The 15,807-nt window shown below is 48.4% G+C and overlaps 2 protein-coding genes across 36 annotated transcripts in view; both read left to right on the top strand.

Annotated features, from left to right (window-relative positions):
• TACC2 (transforming acidic coiled-coil containing protein 2) overlaps window positions 1-4,925 on the top strand; it is a 203,795-nt gene extending 198,870 nt beyond the window's left edge. For all 32 annotated transcript variants that reach the window (XM_073240258.1, XM_073240270.1, XM_073240269.1 and 29 more), the window contains one exon: window positions 4,378-4,925. In XM_073240258.1, coding sequence (XP_073096359.1) covers window positions 4,378-4,443 — 66 coding nt within the window. In that variant the 3' untranslated portion in view covers window positions 4,444-4,925. The remainder of the gene's footprint in view (window positions 1-4,377) is intronic.
• A 5,928-nt stretch (window positions 4,926-10,853) lies between these two features.
• The window catches only part of BTBD16 (BTB domain containing 16), a 42,939-nt gene continuing 37,985 nt past the window's right edge, over window positions 10,854-15,807 (top strand). Inside the window, exons 1-3 of one of the 4 annotated variants that reach the window (XM_073240254.1) lie at window positions 10,854-11,524; window positions 11,936-11,992; window positions 13,513-13,664. In XM_073240254.1, coding sequence (XP_073096355.1) covers window positions 11,984-11,992; window positions 13,513-13,664 — 161 coding nt within the window. In that variant the 5' untranslated portion in view covers window positions 10,854-11,524; window positions 11,936-11,983. The remainder of the gene's footprint in view (window positions 11,525-11,935; window positions 11,993-13,512; window positions 13,665-15,807) is intronic. The other 3 variants (XM_073240252.1, XM_073240253.1, XM_073240255.1) reach the window with 3 other exon arrangements.

The raw sequence follows: 15,807 nt of genomic DNA, 5'->3' as shown, positions 1-15,807 counted from the left end.
TGATAGTGGCACACCAAAACAAATTCATGGTACACAAGCATACCCTGGCCCTCCCTCTGGAACATCCAGTTTAATGACATCCTGAGACTGGCCTCCTTTCTGCCTTTCCTGGGATTGATATTTGCTCAGGTTAACACCTGAAAACACCTGAAAAGTGCCATTTTTCATGCCTTTTCAATATTCATTAATTTTTCGGATATTTATTAAGCACCTTCCATGTGCCAGGCATAGGTGTGTTTTGTTGGTGTACTTACTGGTACCTACCAGGCCCGAGCAGAAACAACCAGCTGAAGCATAAAAGGGGCTGTGTTAGGGTCAGAAGGACCCCCAGATACCCTCTTATTTCTGTGAATGAGGCATCCTCCTGAGATCCCTCAGCTTGTCCCAGGTTTCCTAATTTCCCACCTAGTGCCCAGTTCCCTGTACACACCATCTCTCTGAGTATGCAAATGAGGAGCCCCTTCTGCCCTGAAGCACCACCGTATGAGTGTGAATCTGAGTGAGTGTGGGCCAGGCAGGCCCCCTCCCTAAGTGCGTTTCTAGAAGGGGGGTTTCCAGACATGCAATCCAATTCTGATTGATTGATTGGAACTCAGGGTTCCTCTGGATGGTCATCAGATAACCGGGGGCCGAGGGCTACTTTACCTCTCATGCACTGGGCTTGGATGGGCAGTCATGGCGCAGCAGTCCTTTGTAGGCAGGCGACATCAGCAGTACAGCTTGGCTCCCGGATGGCCCCAGCCTGGCCCCCTCTGCTATACCTGGTTCCACTGGGGCTGACTGTGGTCCTGAGGGGGATCTGGACCAAGCAGTAGACAGGTGTTGCCTATCACTTCACCCTAAATAATGTCAGAGAAAGAGCCCTGGACTCAGGAGACTTGGGTCCTCACCCCGCCCTGCCTTCCATTATGACCTTAGGCAAGCCATGCCCTTCAACTCAGTTTTAGGTTTGTAATGTTGGAGGACTAAATTGAAAGATCTGGAAGATTCTCTCTAGCCCTGAGAGTTATATGGCTCTAGAAGTTGAACAAAATGCCCTGAGGTCCAAGTCTAAGTGCAGCTCAGCCTCCACTTGGCACTGGGCCCATGGTATGTGCCTGGTTATCCAGAATTCAAGCAACTAGAAAATCCATGTTTCCAAATCATTTTCATTCTTTACCTTTTCCTCTTGGGATGAAAAAAACAAAATGGCCACCAGACAGTTTCATGTCAGAATTATATTTTTAGAAAACAAAGAGCCTGCACTGTGCCAAATATGTTCATCTGCCTCTATTTTTCACCCTCTGATCATTGTCCTTCACAGTAAACACAGAGATAAGCAATACAGGCAGCACTGTGAAATGCCAGCATTTGCTCTCAGTCAATATTTATTGAGCATCACCTCAGCTTTAGTGTTGAGTGGGTGTTTGTTTTTCTCCTTTGAATGTTGCTAATCCATGCATAGCATATTCAGTGACTTATGGAAAATGGAAAAGTCCTTCAAATTAAAGGCTGCGTTCCTCAGTCATTTTGAAAATTAAGGCTGTTGTGTACCAAATGCTCCTCGGTGAGAAATGTAGCAAGACGTTTATTGGAGGTTGTTCCCTCCTTTTTCCTTCAGGGTTTGATGGTGCTTGAGTTGCGTTACCGTGTTAGCTAAAATGATCAAAGCAAACAGGAGTCAGGAGAGATGTTTTCAGGGCACCTGGCCTGTTCAGACTACTCCAGTTGAAAAATGAACATGATGATAAATTTTCTGGCAAACTAAAAGACACGGGAGAAAGCAAATTAGATTGCACAGTTTTGGTGTAACAGAAAAGATACAAACCTATCTGCAAACATAATTTCATCTTAAACGAGGAATGCGTTAATCACACGAGTTCCTCTCTCTATCTGAGTAATATAGAGGGAAGAGTCTCTATTTTTTTGGGGGGGTATCATTAATCTACAATTACATGAAGGACATTATGTTTACTAGGCTCCCCCCTTCACCAAGTCCCCCCCAGATCCCCATTCACAGTCACTGTCCATCAACATAGTAAGATGCTGTAAAATCACTACTTGTCACCAAGTTCACAGTCACTGTCCTTCAACATAGTAAGATGCTGTAGAATCACTACCTGTCTTCTCTGTGTTGCACAGCCCTCCCCGTGCCCCCCCAACACCATACATGCTAATCGTAATGCCCCCTTTCTTTTCTTCCCGCCCTTATCCCTACCTTCCCACCCGTCCTCCCCAGTCCCTTTCCCTTTGGTAACTATTAGTCCATTCTTGGGTTCTGTGCTTCTGCTGCTGTTTTGTTCCTTCAGTTTTCTTTTGTTCTTATATGGGGAGAGTCTCTATTTTAAAGAGATTCAGAAACATGACTGCCTGGGCAGTTCTTATATGAAGGCATTGGGCATTTTGCCCAGTTGGGACTTTGTGAAGGCTGAGCTCTGTAATGGGGCATTTTGCTAGGGGGTGGGCTGATGCTGCCACGATGGAGCTTGGAGAATCTCCAGGAATTGATAGCTAGTGGGTCTGCTAGGGCCTCTCGGCCATCAGCCCTGGACATGATATCTAATAAGTAAAATAGCAAAGACATACAGGAGCCAGGCCAGCCTGAATTTGCGTTCCAGGTTGGCCACATATGACTACCCTAAATAAGCACAATACTTAACCTCTCTGAGCCTCAGTCCCTGACTGAAAAGTGGAGATAATAATGGTTTCCATTAGGGGTCTCCGTTGAGAACTGGGTGAAGCCATAGTGCCTGGGGGTGTTCAGCATGGTGACTGGCTCTTGGTAAATGCTCCAGCAAGGTGAAAGGTCACCACTAGCAGCCCCAGCTGCAGGATTAGTGGTTAGTGCTGCATCTGCGCAGAACCCTGTCTTCCAGCAGGCATCTCAGCATCTCAGCACTGAGCCCCAGAGCCATAAACTCTGGAACGGAGGCAACGGTCCAGGCAGTGCTCTCTCCCAGAGGGGCTGGTCTCAGGGCTGCAGTAGGGACTGAATTGCCCCGATTCTTCCCAAGCACTGACAGGGATAAGTGGCACCAGGAGCCCAACTCATCAGTGCAGGTCATGTGGCTCTGGGCTGGACCGTATCTCAGGAGGCTCTGAGGCTTCCAAAGAAGGGTGTCAGTACAGCCTCAGGGACAGGCTTGTGGTTGAGAGTCCCTTTCCATGGGGACCTTGAGGAAAAGCTGGCTGCAACATGTACCCAGGCTACTGGAAAGGTCTAGCTCCCTGGAGAGGGCCATTCGAGATTGGCTATTGCACCAGATCAACATTGGGCTCGGCTCCTATCCCATCCAGGAGGGAAGCCACACCCGCCGAGACGGAGGCGTCATGCCACTGGCTCCCCATTCTCGGAGGATGGACAGTGCTGTCAGGTCATCGGTACAAGATGAACATGTGATTGGTTCCCTTTGGGGCTATGATGGCCTGAGGGATCCCTGAAGCCATCCTTGTATCTGCAGCGTGCCTCATTTGGCGTCCCTGAATAATGCCAGCAATCCCCATGCAAGTAAAATTGTTAACCCCTCTTGGTGGCATTTCTCTGAAGAGCTACCAGAGAGCACACCCCAGACCATCCTTTTGTGTCCGCATCCTTCAGAGGCAAATAAAGGGAAGAGAATCGGTCCTAGTTAAGCCTCTGCTATGTGCTGGTCAGTGTGCTGGGGAGCCTTACATCCTGACCTCATCTAATTCTCAGAGACAGAGATGTTAGCCATAATTTAGAGATTAAGAAACCAAGACTCAGAGAGGTTGTATCGCTTCCGTAACATCACACAGCTACAGCTGAGGTGTCTATTTAGATTGACTCCAAGTCATTTCTCTCACTGCTTTAGAAAATTTCAGGGGGACCAAGAGGCCTGGAGGACCCCATGTCCCTAAAAAGCCCCAGGACGTTTTTTTGATTGGCTTGATTTCAAACAACCAGGAGATTTCAGCCAGCTCCTTTTTTTTTTTTTGAGAAGGCATCTCTCATATTTATTGATCAAATGGTTGCTAACAACAATAAAATTCTGTATAGGGGACTCAATGCACAATCATTAATCAACCCCAAGCCTAATTCTCAACAGTCTCCAATCTTCTGAAGCATAACGAACAAGTTCTTACATGGTGAACAAGTTCTTACATAGTGAATAAGTTCTTACATGGTGAACAGTGCAAGGGCAGTCATATCACAGAAACTTTCAGTTTTGATCATGCATCATGAACTATAAACAATCAAGTCAGATATGATTATTTGTTTGATTTTTATACTTGATTTATATGTGAATCCCACATTTCTCCCTTATTATTATTATTATTATTATTTTTTTAATAAAATGCTGAAGTGGTAGGTAGATGCAAGATAAAGGCAGAAAAAATAATTTAGTTCAGCCAGCTCTTTTTTGTCTTCACTTTCAGAATAAAGAGATAGAAGAGCTCACCAAGATTTGTGATGAACTGATTGCCAAAATGGGGAAAAGCTAACTTTGAACCAAACGTTTGGACTTGACCGTTGCGTGCAATATGACCGTCGGCACACTGCTGTCCCTCCCGTTCTGTGGACAGGTTCTGTTCTCACTTTTTCGTATGCACTACTGTATTTCCTTTCTAAATAAGGTTGATTTGATTGTTTGCAGTCCTAAGAAGACTATCAGAATTTGCATTTTCCTAGTATAATTCATAGCAAGTTGACCTCAGAGTTCCTGTATCAGGGAGATTGTCTGATTCTCTAATAAAAGACAAATCGCTGACCTTGCCTTGCCCTTTGTACATGAGTTCCCAGGGTGAGCGGCTTTTGATTGAATATGAACATGGACAGCTTGCACAGGGACTCTTGCCTTAAGGAGGGTAAACTTGATCTGCATTTGCTGATTTGTTTAAAAAAGAAAAAAAAAAAAAGAAAACGCATGTTTCAAATAAAATTCTCTATTGTAAATAAATTTTTTTTCTTTGGATCTTGGCAATAAGTGTGGCTATGACTTATTTCTGGGAAGGGTTGAGTCTTTTCTCGCCTTTGTTAAAGTATATCAGATTTGGCCTCTCACCTGCTCTGTCTGGGCTCATTTCTTTGTCCAGAGGTTTAAATAACGTTTCCTTCATTCTCGTGACTGTGTTTGTAAGATGAACCTAATGAGAAATATTGACTTGCTACTTAAACGATTATGTGGTGTACTGAATCAGCTCAGATTTTGTTTTTATAAAGTCTCTGACTTTAGGGGATGAAATCTCTTTCCCTTCATGGGCTCGAGGAGGTAGCAGGCTCCCACTCTTCCTGTCCAGTCTCTTCATGTGTGAAGATCAACCTCGAAAGATTGTCCATTCCCTCTAAAGGACAAGGAAGCGGCAAGCGATTATGGTGGGAGGCAGGTAATTAGGCCACTTTGGAGATTAAACCAGGGGTGTGCCAGGCATGAGGTTCCGTAATTGCTCCTAACTTTCTTAGGGAGATTGAAGGGTGAAAAATGATTTATTTCACCCACCAGATTGAAGGGTGGGTGTTTGGGGGAATGAGAGGGTGAGGAGTGGTCTTAGTTTCCCAGGACTGCCGTAACAAATCACTGCAAACCTAGCAGCTCCCACAGTTCTGGAGGCCCAGAGCCCAAAACCAAAGGGTCAGCTGTGCTGGTTCCTTCTGCAGGCATTGAGAGGGTATGTTAGTGCCCCTCTCCCAGCTGCTGTCCTGGCCCTAGTCCTTGGCGTTCTTGGCTTGCAGCTGCATCCCTCCAGTCTCTGGCTTCACGTGACCTCTGTGTCCCAAATCTTCCTCTCCTTTCTCTTATAAGGGCACCAGTCATGGGATTTATGGCCTACCCTAAACCCAGGATGACCACTTCTCAAGATTCTCAACATCTGCAAAGACCCTGTTTCCAAATAAGGTCATGTTGTCAGGGAGCCATGGTTAGGACATGGAGGTATCTGGGGGGCACACATACATATCACTAGGAAGGATAAGTGGTGTGGGGTGTAAGCTTGGAAAGCAGACCCCAGCCCCTGATGGCCGTCAGCTCAAATGGCCCTCCTGCCCAGGCACAGTGGCTATGGGCTGCTCTCCTCACATTGGGCTAGGCAGCCTTACTGGGGTGGGGACAGGGCAGGTGGGCAGGTCCCATCTCTAATGTAATTGCATCTATAATCCATGAGCTACACATGGATGCAGCGTTTTGCCAGGCAGTACAAGGTACACGCCTGTACCAACACTGCCTGGCCTTCTGCGAGGGAATCCCAGCCTCGGTCCCCACAGTCTGCCTCACCGGACAGCATCCCTAAGCTGGGACAGGGAACTCCTCTCCCAATGCCAGCACCTCGGCCACCCCTCAGGGCTCAGCCACAGCCAGATGCCTGCTTGTCCAGCACAGACCCACTCCTCCACCCTCACCACAGATGCTGACCACTTATGTTCTCAGAACAGCCCAGCTCCCAGCTCCTGAAAGCTTTTATACTGAGTAAAACATTTTCATTGCTGGAAGTCTGGAAATGCAGGTAAGAAAGAAAAAAGAAACCATAATCCCCAAGCCAAGAGATTATCATTTTTCACATTTTAGTGTTTATTTTTCTCAGTATATGCAGTCTTTATTTAGCTTTATGAAAGTGAGATCATTGGAGTCAGGTGGTACCGCACTGGCACAGCCATTTGCAGAGCCTTGCATCCCATTTGGTAACTTTTTTTCACTTCATACTGTAATGTGGTCATCATATTATGGTAAAATTTTGTATCAGTAAATATAGCTCTTTGCCATCATTTTGAATGACTACATATGATCCATGGTACCAAAATGTATTTAACCAATGACCCACGGATGGACATTCACATCGTGTCCAGTGCTGTGTTGTCATTATGCAGTGAGTTTCCTTATGCACATACGCCTGTGAACGTGAGCCTTTCCTTGGGTTAAATTCCTAAAGTGGCCAACCTGGTATGTCACTGTACTCCAGCCAGAGGTCACCAGGCATCCCAGTGGCTAAGTTGGGTTTATTGCAGTGAGGGAGGACACCCTCCAGGGGGAGCTGTGGGGCCTCAGTAAGGGAGGCCTGGCGTACGGGATCCTGACGCGGGTCAGGTGGTTTGGGGAGGGCAGAGACAATGCTTGCACCGTATCTCAGTAAATCTCATCTAGAAGGAGCGAAGATGAGATGAGACTACAGTAAAGCTGTAACTGGTAAAGAAGCAATAGCTGCTCATGTGTATTAGCCAGGCTAGAAGGTTGGTGAATCCCTTTTGCAGTTGGCAATGTTCATCTGCCTATTCAGACACTGCAGGGTAGTCTTGCTTTCTTGACCCACGCCGGTGTGGCTGGTCTGGCAGGTCTGGCACTGATGCTCTGTGAAATGCTTTGTGTTCAGCAGGAGAAGAGCAAGGCCTGGGTGGGGTGCCAGGCCAGCTCCTGGAGGTCGCAGGCCGCTTTTCTCCTTCTCAAGGTTATACACATTTTTAAAGTTTGGGAACCCCGTTGCCAAATAGTCTTCCACTCAGGTTGTACTAAAACATAACCCCACACGTACCCACCCACCCTCAGTCTGTGTACCCTTTGGGGCCCAGGATCTGGCCCCTTGCTAATACCAGTCTGCCTGTTAGCCCAGCCTAGTCTGGGAAGCACTGCCCCGGGCTGGCCTCTAGCCACCTGCACACTTGGCTGCCTCGCAGTACCCATCCGCAGGGCCGGTGTGCCTGGTGCCTGGCCTCCAGGACCCCAAGGGGTGAGGTCAGCTGCATTTTCTCCTACACTCAGTTTCTGTAAGGCTACATAATGCTTGCAAATGTTTGCCCCCATGCTGACTGCAGAGAATGATTTAAATTACTTGGCTTTGCTGAGTGAGAGGTAAGAGCTGGAGACACCAGCACATGATCCGCCCTCCAAAGCTCCCCTGGCAGCCGGCATTATAACCTTTGAGATTCTCACCATCTCAGAACTCATTTGCCAAGTCAGTTGAAATCTTGAGCTAATGTGTTTTTTTTTTCAGCCTAGCATTTCCTTGGAGCTCTCAAGTTAAAGGTGGCTTTATTGAGCTAGTAAGATTACCTTGTGAAGACAGAGAGTGGGTGGGTGGGGAAGGGGGGTAAAAAAAGAGGGAGGTGGTCACTGATGTGGGGGGGGTGCCATGCCACACAAGGCCACATGGGCAAGCGCCAGGGTTGGTCAGGAGGTAGAGGGAGCGAGGGGAAGACGTGCACGAGTCCTTATTGTGGTTCCTGGGGGAAGGAATGGGTGAGGCAGGGGAAGCAGGCTTCAGATTGGCTGGTTTGAGTCATTTCAGAGGTTCTGGGGCACTGGGGCTCTCTCAAGTTACCTGGTCCCTGGCGCTGGGGTGATTAAGGCAGGGGAACAGTGGCTCTGAGTCTGAGAACGCAGTAAAGAAGGTGCAGGGGATATGGGCTCTGGATTAGTTGGTTTGCAAATGAAAGGCTCGCTCACAGACAAGTCCTTTGCTGTCTGGGAACCGGCCAGCCCTGGGAGGGACGGCCCCTCCAGCGCCAGCAAGACCAGAGGATAGCAGAGCGTCAGAAGAAGGCACGCTAAGGCAGTCAGTTGCACCTCCTCCGAGTCCCTGCAGCTCCCTGAGCTGACCCCTGCCTTGTCCATCGCCTTGCATGCTGTGATCCTCACAGGGGCATTTTTAAGGGCCACTCAACACATGCCTTTTTAAAAATAGTTACATAGTTAGTTTAAGGTATAAGACAGATAGACCAGCATACCAATAGTTATTTCACTGATCAAATAATTTAAAGAAAATGTTTAAGTAACTTAATGTCCAGGTTGATGTGAGGATATGGAGTTGCAAAGGCAGCGCTCATCCCTCACTTTGCTCCCATTTTACCCCCCAGCCCCGAGCACAGACTCGACACCCATACTTCACCTAAATGAGTGAATGAGCAAGCCCCGGGCCAGTGCAGTTGTCACCGACCACCCTCCTCCCCAGTCCTGGCTGCACAGACTTGCAAGTCTGGGAATAATAGGATCAGCGTGGATGCAGCTAAGGGGTCATTTTGTCTGAACTTTGTTTGCAGATGAGGAAAACTAGAAGCCCAGAGCCAGGGAGAGGACTTTCCCAAGTTAGTGGCCAGTGTCTGACCTAGGCCAGCACTACTTCCTTATCACAGAGAGCCCCCCACCCCTGGCCAGATAGGACTCAGTTCAAGGGCAGCGCCCTCCCTTTGTTTCTGCTTCGTGCAAGCCCCACCTGCCTGTCTTCCTTCTCATGCACTGCCTCAGCCAGAAGATTGGTCTACACACGTGATCAGCCCAGGCAGCAGGCTGGACCTGGGTGCACAGACAGCCCCTCCCCCCCGACCTTGGGAGCCAGCTGATCCTATCTGAGGACTGCAGGAGGCTCCCTGCGCACATACAGTGTCCTGGGCCCTGACTTTCGGAATGAGCATCCTTAGCAACTGCACTTGAGCTCTGACGCGTGGATCCTGCAAACCACCAGTTCTCAGGCACTCTGGGTCTACTTTCCACCAAGGGAAGTTAAGGTGATGTCTGTGGTTAGGACCAGAACCAGGGTCAAGATTGGGTGTTCTTTCCCATGTACTCCACCACCTCTGCATCTGGGTGGCTCGATGGAGCAGGCTAAAATAGACTCTCTGGGAAGGTGGAGAGCTCCTCATCCCTGGAGTGTTGAAGAAGAAGATGGACCTCCCACTGGAATTCCCCATTAACTGTGGCGTGGGAGCTGCACTCAACGAGGTTTGGTGTCTGAGCCACCAAAGGCCTTTGCTCCTGGGAATTCTGGCTTGTCTGGGCCTCTTGGTCCTGGTTAGTGCACAGTGGGCACCACCAGGATAGGGCCTGCAGAGAAATGTGGGGGCAATTTCCATATATTTGTTGTCTTTGATGTTAGTTAATAGTCCACCTCCCAGAGCTCTGTGAGAGATGTACCTGTAGAGGGCTTTGGGTGTGGGCTAAAGGCCCTGGACCCCTGAGCTCAGACTCCTTAGGTAATGGTGCCCCCAGCCAAGGCTAGGGGTCCAGCTTAGTGACACCAGGGAGTGTGGCACCATGGGACGCTTCCCCAGAGTGGCTACTAGAGAGCGCCCAGGGACCTACTCTCAGCTGAGCCCCAGATGCGGTCCCAGGAAGGCATCCCAGGCTGGCCCCCAATGGACGAGGTAGTTCAGCACAATGTGTTTCAAACTCTCTAATTGAGACCTTATATGGGGGCCTATTCCAGGGACAGGTGGCTGGGAAAAGCTCGGGGGGAAAGGAGGGAGCGGCCCAGAGAGAGTGAATCTGTCCATTTGTGCACGGTTATCTGCTGACTTGGGACCATGACCCACACAGAAATAGACACACACACACACATGCACGAACATGTGTATACACACACACACACACGTATATGGAGTGCTCACCCATGTGCAAAGGCTGATTGGGGATAGAGACAGGTACATCTAATTATCCAAGTCAAGAAAAGTTTTTTGAGCACTTCCTAAAGGCCAAGCTTGGTTGTGGGAATGGAGGAGTGTGTAAGCCACCCTAGAACGCTCCACAGTGGCCATCTACTCTGCAGAGCAGGATGTGGGTGTCAGGAGAAGTAGAATCAAAGACCTGGGGATTTTTGGAGTGTTTTATAGTTTCCAGAACACAGATACAATAGGCAGGGCAGCTACTTTCCTGTTGCGCTTGATAGTTTACATGGCTCAGGAGAGGCTGTTGAGGAATCTGGTCCCAGGTGTTAGGAGCTGCTCTGGCTCCAGGCCACCAGTACTGTAGCTGGGATTTCTGTGAGCCCTGGGGCGGGGGTCCAAGATTCCCAGGCAGGATGGAGGCAGCCTCCAGCCTCTCCACCACCTAGCTGAGGACACAGCTTCTGCAGACCAGGTCACTAAGGACCCTGCAAGACTGGTCCCAAGATGGAAGACCCTTGGCCCTGTCCCTGACTTTTAGGCAGTTTAGTTCCCTGAGAGAGCAGATTAAGTCATCTATCAACAAAATTAATCATCAGGCATAGCTTTTATTAAAGTAAAACTCAACAATTTTTTTTTTTTTGCCTAAACGTTTCTGAACACTAGAGCTGGAAATAGAGCCCCCCAGAATGCCAAAGCTAGGAGGCAAATGCCAAAGCTTCTAGTCTGCTCTTCTCATTTTACAGACGAAACCTGAGGATTTGGGAGTTGATTCTTGAGGAGGCCCTTTAAGAAATCTTCCGGGTCATCTCAGGTGCTGTAAGGAAACCTGGCGCTCGGCGGAAACAGGAAAGCCAGCGCTCTCCTAGGGAGGGAGGCTGACGAGGAAGTGTGCAGCATCTCGGTTCTCTGTGAGATGCCCCCCTCGGTGTGCCCCCAGCTGTGCTGAAAGAGGCCTGGAACAGGAAGTGCTCAGAACCTTCCCTGATGTTGCCATGGTGCCCACATCCCAGGAAACCAAAGGCAAGCTCCCCAGACAAAGCACCTTGGCCCAGAAGAAGAAAAGGGTGAGCCCCAAATGTCATAAGCACGCTCAGGATTGAGACTCAGAAGGTGAACAGCCCCCAGCGATCCTGTAATTCAGAGATGGATGCAACCCGGGTGCCTCCATTCGAGAAGCTTCCCTTGTAGACGCACCTGTGGTGGATGAGGAGCTTCAGAACAGTAAGTACGGCTGGTACTTTTCAGCCACGGTGGAGACAAAGAGGCCATCTTCGGGGGCTCCAGGCTGGGAGGCAGGAGGCATCCAGGAGCCCAGGCACCATCACCAGCAGCCAATTGAATCATCAGCCTACTTACAGCCCTCCTTTGTTTCTTATCCCTTGGCTGTGAAGAATCGTGGGTTGTCTCTGTTTTGCTTTATCTGAGCCCCATTTCCAGCACAATCACAGAGAATTGTCAGTCCACTACTGTGCTTTAGAAAAAACACTCTCTTGATTTAATAAATAACCTATACTCATTATTACTTTTGCAGCAAAATACAGATCCTTTACATCAATCTCCTATTTTGAAGAGACCTTTTGGAAATGTTTTGAAAATGTGAATGTGACCATTTTTTTTTTTTTGCCTTTCCAGGTGCTCTTTCCACCGCCTTGTGCGTGATCGCCAGTATCATTCACGAAGATGAATCTGGTAAGTAAACTGGTTTCGCAAGAGGGTGTGTAGTACACATGCTGAGAGTTGTATGGGGAGGTTTCCACAAGGGCACAGGTCCCGCACCACTGAGCACCTCAGACCTTCCTGGGGGACTTTGCTGGCAGAGCAGCCGTGCCTTCTGGGCTGACTGTGTCTCCCACTTCATGCAGGATTACCTCTAGATTCACATTCCGCAGCTTTCAATTACCTGGCACTATACTAAAGCATATTTCCCAATCTTTATTCCATTTATCATGTTAATATCATCACTACCTTCAACATCATTCTCATTCTCCGTGTCAATCCCATGGGAACCAAGAGGCTCAAAAGGTTAAATGACTTGCTCAAGGTCACAACTAGTTAATAATGATAACAAGATTTGAACTCAGGTCTTTCAATCCATGGCTCCTGGTTTCCCCAGTATCCTGCTGGTGCCTGGCTTGGCTTAGGATCAGTTGAACCCATTCCTACGGGACTGTCATGGTGCACTTTTCCTGGCTAGGTTCATCTGAGGTTCACATTCATGCTGGCTACTCTACTGTTCCCTTACGGAAATTGCTGAAGCCCTGATACCTCAAGAAAATGTTTAAGCAAAAGTCCCTTCCCAATAACCTAGCTGTTCCATTCCTGGGTATATACCCAAAATAATTGACAATAGGTGTTCAAACAGGAACTTTTACATGCATGTTCATAGCAGCATTATTCACAACTCAAGTGCCCATCAGCTAATGAATGGATAAACAAAATGTGGTCTAGCCATACAATGGAATATTACTCAGCCATAAAAAGGAATGAAGTGCTGCTGCATGCAACACCATGGATGAACTTGAAAACATTATGCTGAGTGAAATAAGCCAGACACAAAAGCCCACATACTGTATGATTCCATTTACACAAAATATCCAGAATAGCAAATCCATAGAGGCAGAAGGCCCATTAATGGTTGCCAGGAACTGGGGGAGGGGGAATTGGGAGTGACAATGGGTACAAGGTAGCCTTTTGGGTGATGAAAATGATCTAAACTAGGTAGCAGTGCTGGTTGTACAACATTGTAAGTGTACTATATGCCACTAAGTGATACACTATAAAATGGTGAATTTCATGTCTTGTGAATTTTACCATAATAATAAAAGCCAGTCCCTGCCCAGGATCTGCTCAGTATGGCATCTCTCTGAATCACATGTTAGGATAAGTACTTGCAGAGAAGTTTCCTAAAGTACAGTCCTGTCCCTGTTTGTGGGTTCTTCAGAGCTGCCTGCAAAGGAACAGTCTGTCTCCCTGACTTTCACCTCTGGCACCTCCCGTCCTAGATCCTAAATTACTGTATAGCTTGAAATCCTCTGTGTACTGAATACAGTATATTTGCCTTGAGAAGATGGCTTGAGAGACATACTGGCCATATTTGAAAATTAACTGTTCTTAAAGTTGTCTCTACTTTCTTTCTGCTGTATAATTTGGAAAACCTGGCATTTATGTGAGGTTAAAATAAGACTTTCTCCCTGTCTTTGTTTCCCAAGCAGCGCAGATCTCAGCTGGAACGCAGGATAGCTGGCTCAACGAACCGGTGGCGTTTCCCCAGACAGCAGTTCCCCGGAGGCTTACTGGCACTTTCTCAGACAAGCAAGTCTTTGAACGTAGACTTTGAGGAAGCTCTGAAGAACCCGGACAGGTAGGGAGAACTCCCCATGCCAGTGAGCTGCATGTCTGGGAAGTGCCCCATGGCTGGGCCACTCTGCTGGGGCAGATGGGCGGTCCCGTGGCACACTGGTAAGTAGGGCTGCCTTTGGGACCATCCTTTAGGGACAGACAGGGTCGTGTGACTACTTCTTCTGAGAATGGCTGTGGGTAGTGATAAAAATGCAGAGAAAGACTGGCCTTTTTTTCCCCCCTAGATTTCCTTTGCATTAGGAACTTTAGATCCTAACAGGATTCTGTTGCAAGTTTATCAACTGATTTGTTGGCAAACAAACTTAGCTAGTCCTGGCCCAGGGCCCAGATCCCTCTCACGAATGTGCATTTCCCATTTGTGAGAAGCTGGCTCACCACCCCTTGCCCCCACCCCCACCCCCACAGACACACACACAGTTCTCAAGGTATTCTAAGCAGCAGGCTTAAACGTTACTTTTCCATGTTATGGGTTCTATCCTGCCTCTCCTGGGGACACAGAACTGGACCCTATTGCAGAAGCCCCACTTCACCTCCCTGTGCTTTGGACCTTCACTGATGCCACTGCCCTCCCTGCACAGGCCAGCCCTCCACCCCCATACATGACTATACTACACATATTTGAATAAATGAAAATCCATCTGTGTTTGGTGTCTAAATTCTCTGGTGACCTCAGCTCGGAAAAATTGAGTGCTGTGAGTTGCTACTTTTGGCACTGGATATTGATAGCCTTAAATCATCTTGACTTTATTTTCTATTCTGTTTGGTTAGAGCCTTGAAGAAGTCAGGGTTCAAGCTCCCTGTGCCCCTTAGTGCCAGGGCCAGGCAGGGCAAGGAGGTGCTGGGGCTGGGGCTGGGCCTGGGAATATAGGCAAACTGATCCAGAGGGCCGCTGGGCAGTAGGAGTGGAGGCCTCTGGGAGTTGGTTTGTGGAATTGCTGAGCTCAGCTAGGTTGGTGGCCTGAAAGGCACAGAAACCTGAGGACAATGGCAGTTAGTGTGGGGCTTTAGGGCTATTGGGAGCAGTCTGTCGGACACAGAATTCCTTCTCCTCTTTTACTAGTTCTGTGACCTTTCACCAGTGGCTTAACCTTTCTGAGCCTGTTTCCTTATCTGTGAAGTAGTGATAATAGCATCTCCCTTGAAGAGAAATAAATCTTGACGATTAAATCAGTACATTGAAAATGCTTAGCACTGTTTCTGGCCAATAGTAGATGATCAATAAAGGGAGCTGTTATCTTTATAGCCTGAGCAGCAGCTTTAGTTATGGATCCTGGTGACTTCATTTTGGGGTGTGTCAGTCCTGTGACCTGCCAGCCAACAACCCATATTTCACTCTGCCTCTCAGTATACCTTCCCCAAATCAAAGTACCTTGCCTGCAACACAATGAATCTGCCTCTCTCCTTGGTGGTGCTGGGAACCTGGGTGTCCAGAGGCAGGCTAGGCAGGCAGGCACTCTGGGCAGGCTGATCACCGTGTACCCAGTCATCACTCAGCTCAGCTGGGCTCCAGGGGCCTCTCATCCTCCTCCTGAGACGGTGGGCTCCCCAGGCACGATCTTGTCCTGGGGACAGCAGAGAGCATAAGGACAAGCCCGGCTGCACAAGTGCCTTTCCAAACATCATCTGCATCATGTCCATTGACTTCCCATTAGCCAAGGCAAGTGACATGGCCAAAGTCAAAGTTAAGGGGCAGAAAATCAAACGGGGATTATGCAAGCATCAAGCTGAAAGCCCTTTGGATGGTTTGCTGCAGGAAGCCCATATGTCCATAGGAAGCACACAGAATTTCTCCCTTCCTTCTCATTTCTCCATTGTGGGTCGTGACTTGACGGATGAAGCCCCCAGCCTAATAGCACAGTCCCAGCATCCCCACATGCCAATTCATCACAGGCCATTTAGTCCCCACCAGTGAAGAGGACACCTCACAGATGCCTTTTATTCCATGAATTTTTCCAGTGGACCTAAAATGAACCAAGCCCTTGGAATCTGCAGAGCCTGCATGATAAATGGTATATCTTGGCAAGTAGCTATGACACCAGGAGAAGGCAACGTGGTCATTTCTGTTGTCTGGCCTCTCCAGGCTCAGCCAATCACAGTGATGTTTGCGAGGGTAGTTGAGCTCACGGGCTCCACCCCATAGTTTC

The sequence above is a fragment of the Manis javanica genome, chromosome 7, assembly GCF_040802235.1.
Source record: "Manis javanica isolate MJ-LG chromosome 7, MJ_LKY, whole genome shotgun sequence".
NCBI classification, from domain to species: domain Eukaryota; kingdom Metazoa; phylum Chordata; class Mammalia; order Pholidota; family Manidae; genus Manis; species Manis javanica.
The sequence above is the reverse complement of the archived record's forward strand: the minus strand, read 5'-3'. Positions and strand labels throughout refer to the sequence as shown.